Here is a 24,584-nt window from a genome sequence, read left to right as displayed (position 1 = left end):
CAGTCCTTCAGGGTCATATTTATATCCACCTTTCAAACTGATATACACCACTGGGCTTACCTTATCCAGCTTTAAAGAACTATAGGTTTTGCATGCAGATGACTAGCACGTTTCCTGTTATATGACCATACTATCTAAATGATTAAGTTGACATTTATCTTTTAAATATATATCACATTGTGTAATTATTGGATATTGTTTATGTTGCTTCCATGGTGCATAAAATTTTCAGCTCGACTTTAATATTCTATTTTGGGTTGTTGGTAAATTTGCCCAGTGTCCTATAGGAGGTTGTCTTGAACCTCCTATCTTAATTCTATGCTGTTTATGCAGTTATTACACATGCGTTGCTACCACAGAATTAAGATTGAAGGATTTTCTTTTCATTTCAAAAGATAACAAAAACTGATGTACAGCTGTATTACATAAATTTGTAAAATGTTGATAAAAAACTGTAAACTTTATTGGATCAGTACTACTGTTAATTTTTCGTGTGAGATGTGGGCCATGGGATGACTGAGGCTGTTGACCTGCAGTCTGTGTTGGCTGTTGTGGGTGATGGGGGTAGTCCTCAGAGGCTGCCAAAGCCTCTAGTGCCTGTAAGGTTGACACCAGAGCATCATCAAGCTCCTGGGCATGATCTCGCACTGTTCTTGTGGCCACATTATCAATTAATGTCACAGGCACATCTCCCTTGGCTTGGGCCAGCTTCACAGAGGCAACCCCTGGGCTGGCACTGGTTCGAGCCTTCCTCCCTCTCTTTGGGTCATCCTCATCTGAGCTGTTGTCCCTGAAGCCAGGTGGTGGGGCAGCAATAGCAGGTGGTGGTGGTTGCAGTTTCTCTCCACCACCATCTGCCTCATCCTCCTCTTCATTCCCTGGGGGCGGCAGGGCCATAAGGTCAACAGCGCCTCCATCTCGAGAGGCACAAGCACTGGAGCAGTGTTTCCCCGAGCTCCCACTACTGTTTGCTGCTGCTGACAGACCCTCAGCTCTATGCCTGGCTTTACAGGAGTCACAGAAGTATCGGGAGTTTTTCTGGGATTGGCCCATTGTTTGGGCTCGGATTCTGAATCCTGCATTCTCCACTACTGGGCTCTCTAAAACCCCAGCAATTTCCTCTGTACTATGTTGTGTAGGATCTGACTTTGTGCGGGGCCGCCCAGGGGGCTCATGGGAAATGAAGTTTTCATTGATGTCGAGTTCAGCTTCAGCGTGTGTTTGGAGTTCTTGAAATTGTTGTTGTTCTCGAAGGTGGACATGACATAGGCCGAGATGCTGAGGCTCTGCTGGAACTAGGGCCCTTGAGGACCCTGACTCCCTGTGTGAGCTTTCCCTCTCGTCCCCTCGGCGCCCTCCACTTGGCAAGCTGGTTGCCCCAGAACGTGGGTGAGCATGGTGGGAGCTTCTGTAATCTGAGGATAGAATTGTCAGAGCAGTGGAAAGTTTGAGGTGTTAAAAACTAGTGGGGATAGAGAAGATCCAGATGGGAAAGCAGAGGCGACAGCTGGTGGTTACATGGGGATTATTTGTTATTTCAGAGATGGATGTTGAAATTTGAAGTTTGTTTAAGGTTGGAGGTTAGATTCTTGTGGAATGTGATGATATGATGATCCTTCATTTATGTGGACTTCGGGTTGAGACAGCAGATGGCAGAGGATCTGTTCATGTTTGAACAGAATATTTATGATTGCAGTTAAAAAAAAAACCCCAAAATAACTGTAAAATTCCACATTATTCTATCTTGGTAAAAAGAAATATGAAGAATCCCATTCTAATGAATCACAGTTGAGATGAGAGGAGAGACAGCAGAGGGCGCCATGGGATGGTAGTTCCAGAATAACCTGGTTACTACAGGTAATGGTTTCAGCCAATGAAGAAGCAGATCAATGTCCATGTAGGGAGAACATATAATGAACATTACCAAATATTGCCTGACATGCAATATGATGCTGAAAGAAAGACACTTGTACAACTCTAAATGGGTGATATGAATGTTTCATCCTAAGCTCCTAAGTAAACAATAGAGTATAGAGTGTATATCAGACCATTTGTTCCAAATGGATCTTTATAGATCAAAAAGCCTTGTAACATACCTGCCTTGGTCAGTTGAGACTGACCAGGGGTCCGGAAGTAGATGGTCCGTTTTGGATCTACAAACAGCTTGTAGTAGCCAGAGATGAGGCATGCAAAGTTACTGGCATCAGGCCATTCCATGAGCAGGACCAGGGGCTGCAGTGGGTGGGAGGGAGGGGAATTAGGAGACTATTTAGAAGACAGGCAATGAGCATTGCCTGCTCATTTTGTAATGACCTGATGAAATAGAATTTACAAAGCAGTTTTGTTCTCTATAATTTTAGCATTTATACATTTAAAATGGAATCTCTAAAGAGATTGCATGTAAAATAGATATTTTCCTTCCAGCATAATGGTCTGTGTCTCGGGATTATCAGAGAGTGCGCATCTTTGAAGACCATGTTATTGTAATACCTTGGCCTCATGGATTGTCACCTCCACACGAGCCACTCCCTGGCTCTCTCGGTACAGCTGGATCTTGGCAACCCGACTGAACTCGGCTAGAACTGTTGTGAGGTTGTTTTTCAGGTCAATCACATGACTAATGCCATGGCGAGGACCCACCAGTAGTGTTGTAGCTGATTGTTTCTCATCCTGGAGAACACAAGAAGTAATTACCTACACTTACTACAATATATTGAAACGTCAAATACTTTTTTTTAAAGACTTTCAAAATCCACAATTTCCTTAAATTGTTAATTCAATGCATTTAAAAAGCATGTTTCTTTTATGACTACATGCACAGCTTTGAAGACATAAAGAAAATGAATGGACCATTCTATGAAGTAGAAGAGATGCATGCCTTCTGTATTCTTATACACAAAGATTCAAAAATGTATTACCAGTCCAACAGTGTGGAACAGTATTCCACCAAAAGGTGGGAGGTCATTGAGTACACGCATGTACTGCAGCTTTCCTTGGAGTGGAGGGACCTGTCAACAGAATGATAAACAAGAAAAGCTCATATCTGAGAGGAGTCCTCCTGCAGCATTTCCTATGTCCTCTTGGGGACACTGTTGAGCCACAGATGTGGATCATCAGGTCTTATGCAACAGTTCCATCTATAGAAATGAAGGACTTGTCCTAATAAAAATGACTAGTTATCAAGCAGACACAACCATAGAATACAATAAATTAAAATCTCTACAGAATCAGCGAACTGTTGAGATTTAAATGTTCATAGTCATCAAGAGTGTGGCAGTTTGGCGAGAGATCTGTATACATTTGCAATGCTTACAAGTGTATTATAATAGCAGTATAAACAAACGCAGTACAATCATCTACAAAGAAATGCCTTAATATTTCAGTCGTGGAAATAGTTACAATGAATACTTAGTGTTGACATTTTTTAGATGGAGGAACCTTGTTGCCCGATGGTGGTGGATGCTGGTAGGTCTTCAGCAACTGAGACAGACTCTTGCACACATTCTTCTCCTTGACTGTTGGGAGTAAAGTGAGGGGAAGGAAAGGCTCCAGTCCCCACTCTTTTCTGTAATCAAGAGCAAGGGGTGAAATGGAAGAGTTTAGACACAAGGGAAAACGACAGAGGAGTAGTTATTCAGAGTCCAGGGAAACATGTCATAACTTAAAGGACGAATTTTCATCGTACCACTGGAAGACACAATGAGCCTAACTTACATCATGTTTAACCCCCAGCTTGTCATGGCCACCCTGTGTCTATTAAAGGCACAGTGGATCTGTTCTGCTTCCCTGCTTGTGATGGCAGAAGCTAATTACTTGCAAGGTTGAGGTTTTGAAGTGTAAATGAGCAAATTGAGGGAGAGATGTAATTTCACAAAGCAATGGATTTCTTTCTCTCATAATGACCCCGGGAAAATGATCCTTGAGTAATTTGAGTTTTTAATACTATTGGGATTAATTATTAATCAATTAGACATTATTGAATGAACAAACTTCACTCTGGGACTTGCTGATATGGTATACAGAATTGTTAATGAGGCAAGAAATGCAATACTTCAATTCTTGTGTGTAATTTCTCACATGTTCATTTGGAAGCGAACTTAGTTTTCGGACTTACTCGACATGCTTGAGAGAGATCTTCTGATTGGGCCGCGCGGAGGACACAGTGATGTAGATATGGAGCGCAGCCAATCGTAATGTGATGTCAGATTTCCAGTCCATGCCAAAACGCTCCTTGATGACGTCATTGCGACTCTGTAAGGACATGTTGAAATGTTGTTTTGTACACAGTTGATTGCAAACAACACTCTTAAAAGACTGGACTTCTTTTGTAGGTCGAATCATTAGTTTAATTGCCAGGGACGGCTTCCAAAATTCATAAGACTGTTGGATATCAGTTAATGTGAAAGCTTTTTTGGAGAGCTTGCCACAGGGTCATCATGTCTAAAGCCTGACTTGGATGTATATAACTTTTATAACTGTAAAATCAGTTGAAGAAGGCAAAGCCCTTGCTCTTCAAGGAGAAAGCTCTCCAACAGTGTCATGAGGTTGAGTGACATCCTTTTAAACCCCCTTTAATCCAGTACCTGTATATAGAGGTACTCAAATGCAGCAGGGTCTCTCCTCAGCAGGTCTGCAGGGTCCTTGGGGAAGAAGCAGATGCGGAACAGACACTTCATCCCTTGGAAATAGGTTCTATGCACCACCTGAGGGAATACGACAATATCAGATAGATAACCAGCTATATCTTTGGCATCAGTCACACATATCATTGTGTACAGGGTTCCCATGGTCATAGAACACCTGGAAAAGTCATAAAATATCATATTTTCAAGGCCTGGAAAAGTCATGGAATTAGTAAAAAAAATTGAAAGTTTTAGAAAAGTCATGGAATTGGGTTATGATTACAGACATTGTTACAGTAATCTCTGATAGATAATCTTGTATAAGGACAAATTTATTTTCTGTAGCTGTCGACGTAACAAAGTTTTGTTGACCACCGTACATTTATTTTTCTCCTTGCGTTGTTTCTTCCTTCATTTATGCCAGCTAGCTGAAATTATGTTTGAATTATGTTTGAACATTGAGTCATGTAACAACAACAACAACAACAACAACAACAACAACAACAACAAACCACTGGTCAAGAAAAACAAATTATTAGGGGTCCTTGAAAAGTCATAGAAAAGTTTTGAAATTTTGCCTATGAAAATGTGTGGGAACCCTGAATGTAAATTTACATAGGTGAAGAGGGTATTTTGCATTCTGAAAATCATGTAGTATGAATACAAAATAATTTGGTGCTGAAACAGATGTGATTTAGACCCCAAAATCCCAGTTTCAGTGTTCAGAATCATCTGACTTATGGAAATATTTTATGCCTTGGGTATAAGTTCTGTGCTGTTTACTTTCCAGCGTCCTGACAATATGACTAATAATATATAATATATTGATTAGCTAAAATATTAAAACCTTTGATTGGTGAAGTGAAAAATATTGACCATTTTGTTACAATGCAATATTCCGCAGGAAATCCTTTGGTTCTGGCATTCATGTAGATGCCACTTGATGCACTCCACCCCCCTATATACCATTGCAGACCAAGCATATGCCCTCATGGCAACTTCATTCCCCGATGGCAGTGGCTCCTAAGCAAGACAATGCATCATGACACACCCCGAAACTGCTCAGGAATGGCCTGAGAACGGCCTCTGAATTCCCCAGATCCCAATTTGATTGGTTGGTTGGTTGGTTGGTTGGTTTGGCTCTGACCTGTCCTGTCGAGTCATGGGCACAGGATCCCTGGTGGTGTCTTGTTGTGTCTGGTATCAGGATTGTGATCTGGGGTATTTGGAGGCCAGGTCAATGCCTTGAGAGTTTTGTTACATTCCTCGGGTGATTCCAGAGGATTTTTTGCCGTTTGGGATGGTGCATTTTCTTGCTAGGGAGCCCACTACACAACATCATAACAGCACAACATTGCATGGTAACAAAATGATCAATGTTATTCAAGTGTTTTCATTGTTTGACTAGGCTGTGTATATCCCACAAGCACATATATCAATTCAGTCTTTTTTGTTTTGGTTTTTTTGACACAAATCTTACACTAATTGCCCTATTTTGATTTCTTACATGTGTCAGGGGCTGGTTGTCCTGCAGCAGCTGCAACTTCTGATTCTGGTCCAGACCACCTGCCTCCAGCACCAAGGCAAAGTGCTCAATGTAGCGCAGTGAGAGGCGGTCTTGCAGGGAGGAGATCACATCCTGGAAGAAGAGATGAGAAAACCGATTAGACATTGAAGTACATTTCCACAGTAAGAATGCATTCTCTAGCAAAATATATATATTTGATGTATGGAGGCTATTTTCCACCCCATATTCACTTTGTGTTTGTATAGAATTGTTGTCAAATTGATATCCTTGTGATCTGTTTTGGCTCTTTACCTTGATACTATATTTGTCATTTTGTGCTGAGGATAGGTCCAGATATTCTTTATCCTGCACAGTGAGCGCATCCTATTTAAAAAAAAAAAAAATCTCTGTATGTTGGTGTGTGCAGGGCAAACGTTAGCTCTTGTGTAGATCAGTATCTGTGAATGATTTAGAGCTTTTCTCATATCCTCTTTCTAAAATGTACTGAGAACACAGTCTGAGGGGAAAGTCACAGTTTATCACATCATACCCTGGGCTATGCTTGAGGTTAAGGTTTCATTATTTCTTTGCCCTCTTAATATATTAGAGACATGGACATTAAAAAGGATTCTATTGTAGTGATTTGTTGCCATAGTTTGCCTGTAAGACTAAGTATGGAGGCTCATTAAGAGCTTTAAAGTAAGTACACTAATGGTTTGCAGTCTGCAAGCAATTTAATTGACACTGCTTGATGTAACCTATGCAACAGCTGTCTCTGAAAGACAGGGATAAGCAGTTTTAACTGTATTGACCTGTGCGGTTTGCTTTAAACGCCACCTGGGGAAGCTACAGAATGCTATAGATTGTAGCCTAAAATACTGCAGGAAAGCTTCTTTAGTTGACAGACAGTCTAATAGGCATATAACTGGGCATCCTGTTGTGGAATTGATTTAATCTGTGGCATTGTTTTATTGATCTGGGCCTTCTTATTATGCTGAAATTCCATTTAATTAGGCTGACAGGAGTTAGCTTCCTCCATCTCCCCTTTAAAGTGCTGCCGTGTTTCTCCTCTCCTTCCTCACTCTCCCTCCAAGAGCACAGGAGAGATTTGTGAAATCTAATAGAGTCTGTTTAATGAGTCTGCTCAGAGATGTCAGACTCATCTTAGAGGCTGACATTAAGACACAAATGACCTCTGCTTGATTGAATTTATTTGTTGCTATACTGCCTTGATTACATAACATCTAGATTTTCAACATCTAGATTTTCAAATTCTTAAAGATTTATTAGAATTAAAGATTTCTATTCATTCTCTCAAAAAACACTTGTTATATGTATAAACGTCAAACTGAGGACTGAAGCATTTGTAGTTAATTTATGTGTTACAGACCTTGATAATATGTAGGAAATCATGTGTGCCGGGGTTGATAAACACTTAATATGAAGCTCTGCCTCAATCCTTGTTACACAATGTTAAAAATCCTAAGAAAATAATCGGAAATCGTCATGTTTTGTTTATTTCTAATAGAATAAATATTAAACCTAGAGTAATTCTTTTTTTAGCCAACTTTTGGCAGTGCATCAAGCTGAAAACACAACCTTGACATTATCACCTTATTAAGGTGTGTGTTAGCAAACATTTCTTAATTACGCTATCATTAATTTGGAGTCACTCCTGTCTAGCTGTGCTTTGGTCTTTAACAGCCCCTGAGAAATTCAGCTTGTCAGCTGCTAAATGCTCCACTATGTTCAGATACTGGGCTGGCACGGTACAGTTAATCTTCAGAGGGTTTTTTTTGTTGAAAAATGCCACTGATGAGAATGGGGAGAGTGAACAAAAACAGTAAAGTTGTCTCTGAAACCCTACATAGAACTGATAATTACCTGAGTGTTAATCATTACAGATTGGACTATGACGGCTTAATACAACAAGTGTGAATTTGCAATAGCTGCAACCATGTACACACATGCATCTGTGTGTTGCCCCTTTTTGCCTGTTGGCATGATCAGTTAATCTGACCTGTCCTTTGGCTCATGATCAATATTTCCACAATATCTCAAGGAAGTCTGTTAATCGATTTGGAAGCTATATACCTATTGCGATAGGCAACTCCCATTATCACCAGGGTATAGATCATAAGTTTAAACTGCAACACAATATTATGCACATTCTTTGGACACAATGCGGTACTTGCCGATATCATAAAGTCTACCACAATGTAATTTTGATTCGATTTAACTGAGGTGCCTGCGATTAATATGTGATGATATCAGTAAGTATTCTCTTGTCTTTTTCTTGGTGCAATGGTGCAAGCACCATTAAATGTTTAGCAAGGACGTGTGCTTTGGCAGCAATGGTGACACAGACATGCCAAAGGAATTTTGAAAATAAAGGTGTGTCTTGAGGATGATTTATTAATGTTTTTACTTTCCATCGATGATATTGGATAGTTGATCATTGAATAAATATATAGATCCAGATCAATGTACTGTTACATCCCTAATTGCCATGGCCCCCTTTTAGCCAGTTGACATGAACACTAACACACAGTTTCACACACATACACACACATGACCTCCATGTTAAATATCAGCCTCCTAGGGCAAAAATATGGCCAGAGTGGGGAAACGTTTGTGGACTGATCAACCAACAAAGTGAGCTATAGAGCTGCTGGTGGCAGCAAAAATCACACAGATGTTGAAATTCAGTTGCCTTTTCCATGTGCACAACTGCAGTGAATACATACCCTAACAGTGGTACGGCTATCAAATGTAAAGGACTTAATCTGTCCATTCTCCAAGAACACCTTCAGCACATTTGGTATGAGTAGCAAGGAGTCGTCCTTGAGCATTGTCTGAAAGAGATTGAGGGAGAAAACAGCTTTGGTTTAGTGAAGAAAAATGATGGTATGTGTGAGAATGTGCCAACATGTATTTATTTGTACAATACAAACACAGCTGTAATTGCAGGTCTGTGCTTTGCTACTGAGACAAGACAAATGAAAAAGAAGGAGGCGCTTTAGGAGGAGCGTTAAGAAACGAAGTTGTGAACAATGGAGGGGTACTTTAACTGAACTCTGGACAGACTGAGAGGAAGCAAAACTCTGCCTCAGGATGCCCACCCTATGCATTGTATCAGGATCAAAGATGGGCTTATTCAGTGTCTCCAGTCTATCCATTCAATATGTATGCCATGCAATAAAGTTGGGTGGTTGGAGTGAAAGCATTCACTACAGAGTTTCGTGAGTGGAGGAGAGGCCTGATTCAAGGTTACTGCTTTTACTCAAAGCCCTCGTTAGAAGAAAAGTTATAATATGCAGTTCAGCTCATTCTTGCTAGGATGTGATGTGATGTGACAGACACCCTCCCCCCCATCCCCCGTTTTTTAATCTTGCTGAGGGCTTTTTAAGCAAATGATTCAGTTCCCATTATGTAGTTTCAAAGAACTGCCGTTGTGATCAGAGGAAAAGGTTTCTTAATGTGATAAGATAGACCTAAGGGTTTAATGTGACATGTAGCAAGGATGCAGCCCAAATGAATTACACCATAATTCCGAGCCAAAACAAAATCAATCCTTATCTTTTTCCTCTTTCTGTTTTTTTATCTGATGGAGGGCATTGTAAGAACTGTAGGCAGACATTACTCATGACAGTAAAGGGATGTGGATTTATTACAACAATATATCTCAGAAAATGCATTTAGTTGAAATGGAGAGCTGTGTCCACAGCAGATGCCCGGCAGTCTGTTTTTGGAGAACTTAAGTATTCAGAAGGCCCAACAAGCTGTTCTTTTGTGCAGATTGGAAGCGACTAAAGCCTGAGTTATGAGTCAACAGATCTTTTTCCATACTGCAGCATTAAAGCGAGGGTGAACCAGTGAAAAGATGCCACAAACAGGTCTATCACTTCCCATCACGAGCCACTACCTTTGTTCTTGTTAGTGAGGGAGAGCTGGAGCGGATTTGTCACATGCAGGGAAACTTTTAGGAGAGGAACATCACAGCTCATTGCCATGGCCTTATCTCTTTCCCCATTTATTTTTCTCAAACACCAGGCTTTAAGGCCAACACTGGTAAGTCTTCAGATGATCAATAGCAGCCTGTGGCTCCTGATTAGAAATGTCTTGCCTTGCCTTGGGGGGTAGTGGCAGGAACATCTGATCTTTGCCAATCATGTTCAAATGGATTCACATTCTAAGAGAGAAACAGGGTGGGAGATTAGTTGAGCAAGGCCTTGTGTTCACCAAAGCGTTTTTTTTTTTTTAGCTGAAAATGCCTGAAGATCGTCAGGAAACGCCCAGCTGGGAGCACAAAAGAGTGCTGAGAAGGCACAGCATTTTTTCACCTGAGTTACTTTGGTTTGTCAGGTCATACCCCACAAGACTCAAAGGATCGGCTGCTAACACCCTGGTGCCAGACACCACTGGAAACCCTCTAAGGTTCTGTGTCAGGTCAGAGCGAAGTCTTATCCAATGAGGCCCCACTGTGGATCAGGGATACTTCTGGGGTACCAGCAAGTCTCACACATGCTCAGTCAGATTGGGATCTGGGGACTTTGGAGGTCAGATTGATGCCTTGAGCTCCTTGTCACCATTTTCGGGCCATTCCTGAACAGTTTTGGTGGTGTGTTATGTTGCATTGTCCTGCTGGGGGGCCATTGCCATCATGAGGTGTTGATGCCCTGAGCGGGTGTTAGTGGCCTGCAGTGGTGTCTCGAGGGCTGGAGTGGGTCATACATTGTAATGAAATCCTTTGAACTTTGCAAGCCAGTGGTTTAATTGTTTTGGCTTATTGGTGTGTGCAGCATATTGACATATTTCTCCTCCTTTTCATTGTTTTTCAGAACTTGTCCCTGTAAGATGTGATGGTTGGTCTTTTTGTGTATGTCCCGCCCCGCCTCCACTGTAAGTGGATGGCCAGCAAAACGGAGCATAATGTTTTACCCAAAGTTAGACATTTTTCACGCCTCAGCGCTCAGGAAAAAACACCAAACGTGCAGTGCTCATCACTGAGAAGATGCTTGGCACCTCGTCACACCACTGACATTTGTAGCATAATGGATATATGCAGTGCTACAATTGCAAATAAATAAAAAAATACACTGGCCTCAGAAAAAAAAACACTTTGGTGGACACAGCTCCAAAGAGAGGAGACCCTGTTCAGCCTTCCTATAGTATAGCTCAAGCCATAAATAGAGCTGATGGCCTTTGCTAGTTTGTGAGAGCACCTTAATTTAGATCTCATAAAGGAAACCTCAGGGTTCTCATGATGCTGACGACCTGTACTGCCAGGGTAGAGTGGATGGTTAAATCAGTAGTAATGAAAAGCGAGTTCAAGGCTGTCTGCCCAGCACTCTGCATTGGCTTTGTCCAAAGGTTATCAGAGACCTGGTGGTCCATGTGATGAGCAATCCCGCTCGCTACCTTCCTCCATTAAGTGTAAATAGAAAATAGAATGATGAAATACCCTGTGCTCCAACTTCTGATTCTTTATTGATTGTCTGTTGCTTATTATCTTTGGCCTCCCACTTTATTTATAGTGTAACCCCCCTTAACCCTTACCTCCCTAGATCCTTGATTAAACACAAGAGATAAGGTACTATACTGAAAATACTTGTGTGGAGAGGTGCTGAATTGTATACTTTCTTTTTAAAAAAAAGCCAGTCAGTACATTTACATGATGTTAGAAAAAGTCAAATTATACATTAGTCAGACCAAAAACTGGACTTTTAAAATACATGTAATGATGTTAGTCCGACTGAAATCGGACTAAATTGAATTTCTCGAAATCAGACAAACACACCCAGACCCAGCTATTCCATCATGTAAACGCCATAATCAAACTTTAATTGGAAAATGTAATGTGTGCACTCATTATTGTAACAATTTACATAGCCATAAAAGGAAGCATTTTCTTCATATTCTATTGCAAACTTTAAATTATTGTTAAATTCCCCTTGAAATGTAAAGAAAATTAGTCCACCTAGCTCAGCACTGATCGCCTGCCATATGTCCGCTTTTCTTGTATCTTGGTAGAATTAAAATTTTTGATCATACAGTTCAGGGTGTTACTGCACCAAAATAAATACTTTTCATTGTCCAGATCGGCCATGTTTTGTCCGCAATGTCCGGTTGAAAATTCCTTTTCGAATGACAGCCGAAAGTTAAAATTTCTTAACTTTGGACAACAATGCCATCTACAATGCTGGTATTCTCTGCTGGCCTCACCTAATTTTACTGTCCTGTTCTCGTTCACGAAAATGACATCTGGTTTGCTGTCTGCGGGATTCTGTATGAACGCAGCTTTACTCTTTGATGATCTGGCACCCAGTTGCTACCTTTCTATAAAGTCTCAACTTAATCTGCATGCTGTGCCCAGAAAACGTCCTGAAAACAGCAAGTCAGAAGAAAATAAGAAAACAGAGGCTGAAGACAGTTTTTGCAGATAAATGCAACACCACACACTTTTAGTGAGTCATAAGTGATGATCAAGAGGGATTGCTTTTGTATAATGTCTCTACGTTGTTTTTTAGGAAACTCCTGCATAATAAATCTTTTATGTTTCTTTAGACTTTGCTCTTCATTTAGCAAAAAAAACAAAAAACAAAACTACAGTACCCTCTCCCCCCAATATCTCAAAATAATGTATTCTGAATAAAGAGCTGTGAAATAAACTGATATTTTGTCTACCTAATGTGTGGGAACAGGTGACAGCTTGTGTACCACTGTATTTTCATCCCACCCCATATTCTCTGTGGCAAAATGCACCTTCATTGTGAACAGAAAAACCACCCTACCTTTTTAAAGTAATTATTAAATGTTTTTTTTTCTATGATTAATATAAAATATGAAATAAAATAAAAATCATGTCAAAAATCAGTCAGGAAAGCAATTTATTCCAGGCCAAACCAATAGGCCAAAGGCTCAAACATACACACGGTATGGCTCAGACTCATATTAGGATAGACAGAGGATACTTGAGGCTTTTGCGCTTGCTGATCAAACAAAAGAAATGTGCAGCGGGAGCGAGATGCTCAGGGTAACAGCATGTGTTTGCATGCACGTGTCACAGAGAGACACGACTAGTTGAACTTACTGAGTCTGGGTCGCTGATGGACACTTGCTCTGAAAAGCGCACTTTAGGCGGGTTGGTTCGCAGGCGGGCCTTTTTGGCTGCACTTATGAAGGCAGACTTAGGTGACTGAGGATAAGAAGAGGGAGTGAGAGGAACTCGTGAAACAGCTTGAAAGAAGAGACATAAATGAAAGAAAAGCTCCTGTGACTGCCAGTGCTTAAGAGATGTGTGTTAGAGAGCCCGCTAATGCTGCTGCAATGCGACAACTGAAGACCTGCTTTTAACATGAAACTCACCTGCTAAAAGTTTAATTATTTATTCAATTGTTGTGCTTGGTGGTCTGAGCACAATAAAGATGTTAGAGCCAACGCATTGGAAAATCCCTGCAGAACCGTTGCATATGAATATAGGAGCTACCAAATTATAAAAAATAAATCAGAGTTGAATCTATTTGCATTTTAATATCAGTATTTCATCTTCTAAAAATATCCAGTTTAGCTTGTCAGCTAAATAAATTTCTATTTCCTCTCTATGGATGGATGCACACACAATTTTTATTGAATAAGGTCTCGTGTATGTGTTTATGTGCCTACTGTGGAGCTGCTCTGAAAGGGGTTACCAGAAAAAGATACCTTAATGTGTAGGCATAGCTATGAATACTAATGTATGTCTGCACTGCATTAGTGTGCACTGTTGAAACAGAATACTATACAGCGTTTCTGTATGATTCAGAGTGACAGAAAAAGTGTTAAGACTGATAAAGAGTAAGAGAAATCCTGAGGGAGAGCAACATGAAAGAGAGTGAGTGTCCCATTGTACTACCTGATGGGGCTGCAGCACAGTGAGAACTATAGTGTCTTTGCAGCGTCTATGGAAAGACAACAGAGAGTGGACTGGGTTAGATAACGCCATGGACAGCACAGCATTTGAAGAGCTTTGCCAGTTTGTATCTGCTATATCCTCATTGTCCTTCAGCTGTAGAAGGACTCTCATCCTCTGGTTTGTGTTGATGTAACGCATCACTGGCAATAATAAGCAGTTGGTTCCTTTTGATCCACCCTCTTCACCCATGTCCTCTTTACTTCCACCTACCAGTGTTGCTGTTCCCCTGGCCCTCCCCCTCCCTCTCCCTCCCTCCTGGGACAGTAAAGGATGTTACCTTACAAGGTCTATGACTCTCTCTCGGGGCGCGTCGCTCACCGTCTCCTCGTTAATAGCCAAGATCTGGTCTCCAGGGAGAAGCTTGCCAAAGGAGGGGCCGTCTAGGGATCAGATGGAACACACAGCCAGCATACAAAGTCATATACACGCAGTAAAAAAGGAAAGTTTAATTTGTGTCAACATAGGATCTCCTTCTCACATTTAGTCACACACACACACACACACACACACACACACACACACACACACACACACACACACTAACCAGCAGAGACGGAGCGTACAATGACAGGCCTCTGGCTGCCTGCAATGAAGCCGAAGCCTTGAGTCGGGTGGCGTTGGATGGTGACGTGTCGAGCTGAGGCAGGACTTAGGGTACCACTGTCCATACCATCTTGGCTCTCCTCTAACATTTCAGAGCTGCAGAGCACACGGACACATTCATAAATATTAACACAAATAAATATCCACATGCATTTTTTATGCCCCCACACCAGCGATAGCCGTGGTCGGAGGCAATGTTTTCGGGTTGTCAGTCCAAGAAGAAGAACACCGTGAAGGATTTTCTTTAAATTTAGCACAAAAGTTCACATGGACTCAATGATTAACTGATAAGATTGTGGTGGTCATATATTAGAGTTCAAGGTCAATGTGACCTCATCTGTCTCACTCATGAACGCGATATCTCAACAATACCTAGAGGGAATTTTAGCAAATTTGGCACAAATGTCCATTTTGAGTCAAAAATGAAGTGATTAGAATTTGGTGGTCAAAAGGTCAAGGTTCAAGGTCACTGTGACCTTGTATGTTGCCTTCTTGTGAATGTGATATCAAAAATACCATGAGAGAATTTCTTCATATTTGGCATACACATCCACTTTGACCCAAGAATTAAATTATTAGAATTAGTTGGCTAAAGATCAAGGTCACTGTGAGCTTGCTTCAGTCTCCTTCTCGTGAACACAATATCTTTAGAAGGCCTTGAGGGAATTTCCTCAAATTTGGCACAAAAGTCCATTTGGACTTAAGGATGAACTGATTAGAATTTGGTGGTCAAAGGTCAAGGTCACTGTGACCTTATAAAACATGTTTTTTCCATGACTCAATAATTTGTAGGCTAATTATGACAATATTTTACACAAAAGTCTAATAGGATAAAATGATGAAGTAATGACATTTCATATCCAAGAGGTCAAAGCTCAACTTAACTGTGACATCATAATATTCAGCAAAAACACTTTACTGGCCACAACTGGGTCAGATACTGAATTGGTGGCACATATCGTGGGTGTCCACCTTGAAATTGTGCTGAAGCTATAGATCTTTTGCGCTGCCGGGTTGAAGATGTGTGTGAAGCATCCATGTTTTTACAGACAATGTTGTAAACTGTAATCGCAACATGACAGGTTTGCAGAGGCATACAAACACAAGGCTGTAATTCTAGTGGAATATTCTCTCTGTGCAGAGAAAACAAGTGTCAAGGTCAGGTGTTGCACTGTGTACCTGTCACATGCGTTCGTGTGTCCATCCTGGACCTTGGCCATCCCCTGAGAGGAGGGAGCAGCATGGGACAGGGTCGCACTGCAAAGGCCGCTCTCTGTTCCGCAATCATTCACCTGCACAATAGAAAGGAGGACACAAAGGATGCAAGCATAGAAATAAGATACCCTGTTTTCCCTTAAGGATGCCAAAATACTCTTTTGTAGGTTTTTCTGTGTTGAAACCACAACTTGTCTAAGTGCAACTTGGAACGCTGCTGCACAGAACAATAAAATGTTAGATGTGGAGGTGAAATATGTAACATTTAAGATTACAATCTCAGACACCTTCCAGTGTCAACAAGTTAGATTTTGCTCCTCACAAGGTTCTGTATTGTTGTGAAAAAATGCACAAGCTGAAAGCAAAAATGAAGGCAATTGCGTTGCTAAAAGCATCTGACATTTGAGGCCTGCATTTAGAAAAACGGCAATTATCAGCGACCTATAACATAATGCACAAGAATATGTAAGACGTTAAGGTCTCTGAATATGCCAGCCTTTCTCACTGTGGACCAAGCAACTGCTGTTAACCACACATGCTCTTTTACAGATGCCTGTGTGGGAGGCAGTGAGAGCAAGATTACCAAAAGACTGAGTGCCAATATGTATGTAGCACGTGGGTTTCCATGTTTGTGGCAGAAAAATGACTAAACAAAAAAGGGAAGAAATGATTGTGTGAGGGGAAAGAGAGCCAGATATTTAGGCTGATAGCTGTAATCCAGGACTCGTGATCGCTGACTAAAGATGAGACACTGATTGTGATGTTACTGGTGCAGATGAGCTAAAACAGAGACACAGAAAAAGACCACGGCAGCACTGTTGATTATTATGCAGGGATAAACTTGAGTGCAAATACCTTTCTGAGTGCCACAGGCAGAGAACAAACTGTCAGTAACAGGGGGCTGAGTCACAATCGTCAATAGTTCGGATTCATATTCTTGTCACTTGTTGTTTCTGATAACAGTGGCTTATGGGGGAGCATGGCTCATTTACAATTCCAGCGATGCATTACTGATCTCTACCTTGTATCATGGTATCAGATGAGGCTTGATGCATTGTAGATAGGCTTCATATTGAGCTCAGTCCATGACTAAAAATCCATTATGCTACGTGTGCTTTGAATTTCAATTATCTAATCATTTAAAAAGATTAGATTTGAATAAAAATCTCTGTATTCAATATTCAGCTAACTTACAAAGGATCATCTGTCTGTATCAAAGGTGCACAGCAGTGACAAATGGCGCTGCACCAGCTGGTTCTGCCTCTGAAAAGGATTAGATGTTTTTGATTGAGAATGATTATTTTCTCCTTTGATTCTCCCAATGGATTCTGACAGTGCACCTTCTCTCCCCATTTATTCTCCTTCTTTCTAATGTCTTCCTGTTGCCGCCATCTGTCTCCTTCTCCAGTTGCTGGAAGGACACTCATTCTGTTGGATCCTCAAGGAGGTGCCAGTGACGAGCCGTTCATCAGGTATGTGTTATTTATGAATTGACAGTAGCTCCTCAGCACCTCTTCTCAAGTACAGAGAAGCCAAGATTTGACCTTAGCAAGGAGACTATAGAAAAATCCTTGTTGAGAAAAGCCTACACTTAAACTTTGTCCAATATCCATAGAGCCTTTGTTGTATTATGAGTCTTTTTGTATGTATCAAGACCAAATATGAAAACTCAACTATAGCTAGAACTTGTGCAGTGCCACCAACATCGTTGTTACACAAGCATGCGTGGATCAGAAACAGAAATGCGTCCTCCTCTGTTTGTTTTTGCCCTGTGGCTTTGTGGATTTACAGCTTTAAAGTCTACAGTTAATTTAGAGTTTTGACATTCAAAATAAGTGGTGAGGAGGAAGTGAACAGAAGGGAGAGCGATGAAGGTAGCCGGGGGACACTGAAGCTTGCACGTCTGCAAAGATAAACAGCCATTCAGCAGAGGGGCAGACCTTTTACTGAGAGAGGACACCAAGGAATTCTGTCAAGAAATGATCCCCAAGGGCATCGGCAGGCCTGCCCGTTGCTATGACTACAGCTCTCCGTTGCTCGTTGAAGCTCGGGTGGACAGAGCGATAGTGGGTGGATGAGAATAGTGATGTGACTGCTCTCCGATCACCCCGCAGCCACTGTGGCCAGATGCCAACATTTCCTCGGGCGCCAGAGGTCACGGCATCACATACCTGCTCTTCCTCCAGTGTCCCAGTGTGCAGCAGCTCACCAGGCCTCAGGGTCCACGAAGAATGACCTTTCACTTATTATCCTCCCGGGCCTGCATTCTAACGGGGCTATCATTAGCTTGGAGGGACGCTGCATTTCACACAGCAACATTACTGAATAGTTTCAGTTACAGTGTGACGGAGTGAGGGACGAAGCCGGTCAGGCAGTCAAGTAGTCAGTCAGTCTCTGCATCTTTATAACCAGCTTCCAGTTTATTGGGTACAGCTACAACTAAGGCTTGGTGTCTGTACTGAATATTACCAAAATTTCCTTGAAGGTATCGACCGAAATAACCCAGTAACAGGTAGTATTGAAACTTTTCAAGTCAAACAATACCTTCATTCAATCCCTTTTGTACCTAGAGCGAGAAAAAAAAGACTTTTTGAATGGTTTTGCTCGCAGCCAATCACTTCCAGCATTCTTCGATTTCATACGATATGTGATTGGCCCCCTTCTGAAACAGCTGCAACCTGTACAGGCTATGTTGTGGTGAAGGCGAGTGCGGTGTTTTTAACAGATTTGGTAGCTGAGGTGCCACCAAAACGTTCGAAAGTATGCGTCTATTCTTCTGTGAGATATGGTGGCATTTAATGCAATAGAACGCTTCCATTCACATGATGGGTATCAAATAAATTAGGAAAAAAAGGTATCAAATGAAGTACTCTGTTTGTATTAGTATCATTTTAAGGGTATTGGTATTTGTACTGGTATAGACATTTTTTTAAATGATGCCCAGCCCAGCCTCAAACCAATAATTTGTCAGAAATCTAAGGTTTATCATTTACTTGAGAGATGTTGATGCAACTCTAATGCTGAAGACTGTAGTTTGTGTTTATGCCATGTTTCTAACATTTTTTTAAAAACACTGAGAGATAAGTATGATAAGCAACATAAAGAGTTTTAGCATATTTTTTTAACTAAAATGTAGCTGAAATGTGTTCCTAATAATTGGCAGCTCAGTGTATGATATAATAATAATAATTTATATGAAAGCCATAATTTATACGAAAGCTGTTAGAGAAATAAGAGAAATAAAACAAGTTGGTGTACATCTGCAGTGTTTGTATATGCGTCTACTCCCAAACAAGATGAGACAAGAATAAAAGACCTAGATGCAGTTACATTAGGTAATAATTAAATCAGCTCAGCTAATCAAATGCTAAACTTTAATTTCTCTTTCTTGTTTGGCTTTTTCTTTTTCTCTTTTCCTGTCATGGGCAGATTGTCACATTATTTGAGAATTAAGTCTGAGATGAAACCCAGATTCCTTATGTCTAAAACGGAAAAAATAACTAATGGTCAAATGTTCTTTGTTAAATAGAATTACATAAATGAAGCCCATTCAAAAATGTTTAAATGTTTTTGTGGAACTGAAATGGTGAAGAGTGCAACAGCCTGTAGCTGCTGCAGCTACTGTGGAAACTGAATGGGCTCTGCAGGAAATTTGCCGTGAAAGACGGCAAATTAGTTTAGTCTGAGAGCAAAGATGAAGGACATCTTAGCTATTTTGAATACAAATAGTAAAGCTTGAAAGCTGCATGAAAATTAGACATACCACTGAGAACCATTGAAAAGAGGGTGAATAAGTTGCCTCTCGTAGCTGTCCTGCATTGTGCTGCACTTACAGTCCGTGCTGCCAGCCAATGCACTTTGCTCAGTTTGCTCAGCTGTTTTTCCACTATAAGTTTAGCTTAATTTTCAGTTAAATTTATCATCAGAACTGCACTTAAGTTGTTGTTGGGCGTGTTTACACCTTGTTGAAATAATTAATGTGATCCTTGCTTAATAGAGGACGCTGCAGATGCTGAAGAGCAGCTTATTTCATTGTGCATCTGTCTCACATTAACCACAGAAAATATCTATTCAAAATTACATAAATCCTTTAATACAAATAAAGCCTCTAGAAATCTTGCTGAGACCTTGGTGATACACATGCTTAAAGAGATATAAATGTCATGCCTGGTCAACTAAGCATTTATAAGTTTCATTAAAGGCATTAATAGGGAATATTGTTGGAGAATATGAAGAACTGTATATAGCCTATTTATTGAAATGGCTAACTCATCAACGGGCGAACTCATATGGAGGACATTGAGCTCGACAACACTGATTTATGCATTTAGGGTAAATGAATGCAATGTTATTTCTGCTTGTGCAACATTATTCAGACTTAATTAGTTTAGCCAATTCCCACATGCAGTGGCTGCGGCTTAGCCTTTTGGATGCTACGTCTTGAATGTAGATTCTTAATTATGGTTTAATAGGAATTGAAGAGTCAATTCCAGTGACAATTAGCATAGCACTTCCACATTGCACACTGAATTATCTGGCTACTTACCCTGTTGATGCTTGAGGAATTTTCACTTATTTTACTGTTGCACTAATTGTTAATCTCTCTGATTAGATGCGTCTTTTAAAAGCCTGAATTATAAATTGTAATTTGAATCAGAGATGGAATCAACTGCAGAAACTTGGGAGTTGTGCAGCGCTAATTGGAAATTGAGGAGAGTCGTAAGTGACTGTATGTTATTGGATCATTGCCTTGAAAAGCCAGACAATAGGTGAGAACTATCTCAGTGATTATTTATGACAGACAGACAGATGAACAGGCTGAAATTATATCCTCCAGCTGGCTAAATAATTCATGAACATAAGAATACATCAGCATCAGCGCTGGCATTTTGTCAATTCAATCCAATATTGGTTTTCCCTCGAGGAGTTTTCGTTACTGTAGTTGTATACAGCTCTGTTGCTTAATTTGTGTTGGAACCATGTTAGAAAACTGCTCTGAGTAGACTTTTATTACTTTTGATCATGTAAGCTGAAGCTTTGTGTGGCAGCAGTCATGGCAGTAAGTTTTACAGGCCTGTTATGGTTACAGCTACTCAGAGAGCCAACAAGGTTTTATCCACGCCAGTGTTGGTCAATTGACTGCATCTCTCTACAGCTGTTTGACAAACGTCTGAACTTACAGTCATGGTCTTCAGACAATTATTCCTGAAAACGTTGGTGACCTCCTGAGCTGATGTATTGCACCATCATCTGTTCAAGATTTTATTTTTTTCTCCCAATCCTTTGATTTATGACCAAATACCTGTGAAATTATTGATTTTAACATCAGCCTTAGCTATACTTTATGTTTATTGTTATTTAGCCAAGGTGTGAGTCCGTTAGAGTTAGACTCATGTCATACATTTGATGACTTTAGACTCAACTAGAAAAAATCACTTGCAACCCGACTTCGGGCAAAGACTTGAGACTTTCTTGTGTCTTGCAAAACAATGACTTCACACCTCTGCTAATTAGCAAATGTTATCATGCTAACATGCTAAACTGGATGGTAAACATAGTAAACTTTAATCTGCAAAACATCTGCATGTTAGTATAGTCTTTATGAGCATGTGAGCTCAATGTTAGCAGAGATAGAGATAATGTTAGTGTAACAGCATTGCTTTGTCTAAGTAAAGCCTCACAGAGCTGCTAGTGTGCCTGTAAACTTGACATCCATTTTGACAGCAGTTGCTGTTTCACATTGGCTAAGAAACACAAATAAACAGTCAAACATAGTCATAAATGGTCTATAGTTAGTCATTTAATAAATAAAGAATAAGGATTTTTGTGCAAATTGATTAATATCCAAAAAGGTACCCTCAAAGTCACTACAAGGTAATTTCTTTCAAGTCCAATCAGAAACTGCAATCAATCAGGGCGATAGTATTTTCTTTGATGCTTGACCATGGTCAAGGGCTTAGTGATGAATTACCCGCACTGGAATATAGCCAGACAGTTAAAGAGGACAGTGTCGGATGACATGAATATACAAGCAGTCGTGCCATACACGTTGCACACATGAGCAATTTATTATAGTGATCCTGAGTTAAGCATGCCCTTAACTCAGAGTGTTTTCTTCAACTTCGGTTCAAATAGTAAACAAAAATGTGTGTTACATCAGTGGTGTCTGAAACACAGCAGACATACAATCTGTTGAAATTCACATTATAACAATGCACACACGAGAATTATCCAAAAACAACTAATATTTTTCCTATTTAAAACTAGACTAATTACTAGCCAAATGTGTACTATATGCATGAAGTAGAGGTGAGGAGAAAAACTGATAAAGCATAATATCGCTATATTTTTGTGTGGCAATATCCTATCAATGCACAGATGGCAAGTATAGATTTTTTTTATTATAGAAATTATTGATTTACAAATACAATTTAAACATTTCGTAGCATAATAGAATAATGAAATAACTTGCTATTCAGTCCAATAGGTACACCTTGCTGCAATAAAAATGAAGTGAGAGACTGACAACTTTATCTATTAGATAAAACAGATGTTGACAAGTCCCAAAAGGAATTTGGGGACATGAATTGCAGTTAAAAAATGTAATAAATGTCACTATATTTTATCACAATATTTAGAAAAAGAGGTAGTGCTTCAGCTTTGGGATTCTCAGTGGAGTGCCAAAACTCAAATCTAGTAGCTTATTCCAGAAAATTGAAAAGGTAGCACATCTGAAGTCTTTAAGTCAAGGAAGACAAAATACTCTCATTTCACTTATTTATTTGGTTCACATCAATATAAACAAATGCTTGCACGTTTCGGCACAAAGCCTTTATCAGAGCTTTTGCAGTGTTGTGCAAGTTTAGTTTTATAACAATACTCAACATATTACAATACATTATTAATCCCAATAATATTGTATTGTGATAATATTGTAGCTGGGGGGCCTCTGGTGATTTCCACCCTTATTTGTTAGCTGCTGATACAGACAAATTAAACAAATACACATAAGAGCATGACCAAGCCAATGGCAGTGCTTAATAGCTGATGTGTAGCAGTCGATGTCTGCATATGTCCAAGACAGATTTGCTGTCTTCTTATGCAGGAGAAGGTTATGGAAGGAAATTCTGATCTAAGCAACTTGTTAATGCTTTAATCTACTGCATGACAAGATGCATCCTAATCATGGCTGAAAAAAAAATTGGACAGCAATCACTAGAAAAGATAATGCAGCGTAAAGATGGTGCATCTTTCAGTATCAATTACTGCGATATCTAATTTTACATACATATGTATGTAAGTCATGATGCATACTCATACTTTCCATTCAATCACTGAAAAATCCTCTGTCAAGCTAGAGTGCAGGCTGCCAACATTTCGTATCAAATGTAGCAAATCCTTGAATCTGCAAAAATCCTGTTAGGATTATGAAAGAGGCGACACAATAATCTCCCCTAGTGTACTGTGAAATGAGCCTTCCTGGACAAAGATACTCTGCCTGTCACATGTCTGGCCTCTAGGAAGCTGCAAACATGAAAGTCAATCTGGCAGCATTGTCGCCACTGTCTTCAATCTGTTTTCAATTGCTGGCTATGATAAAACAAAAATATTTGTGTTATTTTTTTGAAAGGATTTGTGGTTTGTGGTGACAGACAGGCCTTTGCACTGAGAGAGCCAATCAAATGAAGCCATCGGCATTGGGCCTAATCCTTTCTGTCACTGCAGGCTGCCCTGGCCAATCCCGCCGAAATCCTGCAGGACAACACAGACAATTTATTCTGTGGGGAAAGTGAAAGCTGATATATAAAAGTCAGTCCTGAACATCCTTACTGATAAACTTCTCATTGTGTATTTTATCTCCAGGATTGGATCATATAAAACCTTAGGCAGTCCTTTGACGAAAATTGGAAGTGGCTAACATTGCTTTTCCGTCTTTTTTGCAAATCCTTCTTCTTCCGTCCTTTCTGTACTATGCAGTTTTATGCAAATTCAGTCATATACTTTTGACACCTTTGACACTCATGCATACACATTGAGTGATTCCTCAATTTATCTCACATCTAATCTGCTTTTCCCAATTTTTCCCACTCTTGCAGGTAGATTCTCCAGCCAACCTCTCTTATCCCCAATACCAGGTAAACAATACAAACTCCATCTCTTTAAGCCTCACTTGACATGCTGGCTGCTTGCTTGTTCCACCCAATTGTCATTCCTGTCATATGAAATACAGATACAGACACAAAGATTTGCGCAGCTGCAGGACCCATCTCTCTGTTTGTATCTGGCTGTGTTCACCTGCTGGCCTGCCTGCTAGCATGGCTGCATCCTTTCCTCTCTTCACACAAATGACCTCCCTTGTCGGGCCAGATGGCTTCCGTTTAGAAAGTGCTGCTTACTGGTTTCTCACTTTCACTCTCTGAGCTTGTTGCCTACCTATACTGTTTCTCTTTGTTTAATCTCGCTCCCCCTCCACCCCTCTGTCACTGCCTGACTATCCGTCTGTCACCACCTAGCCTCTCTACTTCAGCCAAAGCTGGCTGCCTGTTTGAAAATGGATTGTGGCTGTGGGCAAAAGCAACAGCTTGAGTGGTGATTGATGCAGAAAGGAGAGAGGGGATCGGCTCTTCAGGATGTAATTTGTGTGGAAGATGTCTGCTGAATGTTTACAGACAATTGACTCAGT

General features: G+C 40.4%; 1 protein-coding gene and 1 long non-coding RNA gene across 4 annotated transcripts in view; one reads left to right on the top strand and one right to left on the bottom strand.

The window, feature by feature from the left end:
* The window catches only part of LOC148188943 (uncharacterized), a 31,909-nt gene extending 7,880 nt beyond the window's left edge, over positions 1 to 24,029 (top strand). The window contains exons 2-4 of one of the 2 annotated variants that reach the window (XR_015777283.1): positions 6,139 to 6,311; positions 17,310 to 17,373; positions 23,998 to 24,029. This is a non-coding gene — a long non-coding RNA (uncharacterized LOC148188943). Of the gene's footprint in view, positions 1 to 6,138; positions 6,312 to 10,970; positions 12,614 to 17,309; positions 17,374 to 23,997 lie in introns of those variants that run through there. The other variant, XR_015777284.1, reaches the window with a different exon arrangement.
* The window catches only part of frmpd3 (FERM and PDZ domain containing 3), a 102,341-nt gene that overhangs the window by 4,422 nt on the left and 73,335 nt on the right, over positions 1 to 24,584 (bottom strand). Inside the window, exons 3-16 of one of the 2 annotated variants that reach the window (XM_088081211.1) lie at positions 15,866 to 15,978; positions 14,628 to 14,782; positions 14,361 to 14,463; positions 14,024 to 14,069; positions 13,223 to 13,327; positions 8,877 to 8,984; positions 6,130 to 6,261; positions 4,584 to 4,703; positions 4,115 to 4,251; positions 3,439 to 3,565; positions 2,919 to 3,008; positions 2,491 to 2,670; positions 2,097 to 2,232; positions 531 to 1,415 (exon numbers count right to left, since the gene is read on the bottom strand). In XM_088081211.1, coding sequence (XP_087937337.1) covers positions 531 to 1,415; positions 2,097 to 2,232; positions 2,491 to 2,670; positions 2,919 to 3,008; positions 3,439 to 3,565; positions 4,115 to 4,251; positions 4,584 to 4,703; positions 6,130 to 6,261; positions 8,877 to 8,984; positions 13,223 to 13,327; positions 14,024 to 14,069; positions 14,361 to 14,463; positions 14,628 to 14,782; positions 15,866 to 15,906 — 2,365 coding nt within the window. In that variant the 5' untranslated portion in view covers positions 15,907 to 15,978. The remainder of the gene's footprint in view (positions 1 to 530; positions 1,416 to 2,096; positions 2,233 to 2,490; positions 2,671 to 2,918; positions 3,009 to 3,438; positions 3,566 to 4,114; positions 4,252 to 4,583; positions 4,704 to 6,129; positions 6,262 to 8,876; positions 8,985 to 13,222; positions 13,328 to 14,023; positions 14,070 to 14,360; positions 14,464 to 14,627; positions 14,783 to 15,865; positions 15,979 to 24,584) is intronic. The other variant, XM_088081212.1, reaches the window with a different exon arrangement.

This window comes from Plectropomus leopardus, chromosome 8 (assembly GCF_026936395.1).
Source record: "Plectropomus leopardus strain MGB_pleo_1.0 chromosome 8, ASM2693639v1, whole genome shotgun sequence".
NCBI classification, from domain to species: Eukaryota; Metazoa; Chordata; class Actinopteri; order Perciformes; family Serranidae; genus Plectropomus; species Plectropomus leopardus.
This window is presented reverse-complemented; position numbering and strand designations above follow the sequence as displayed.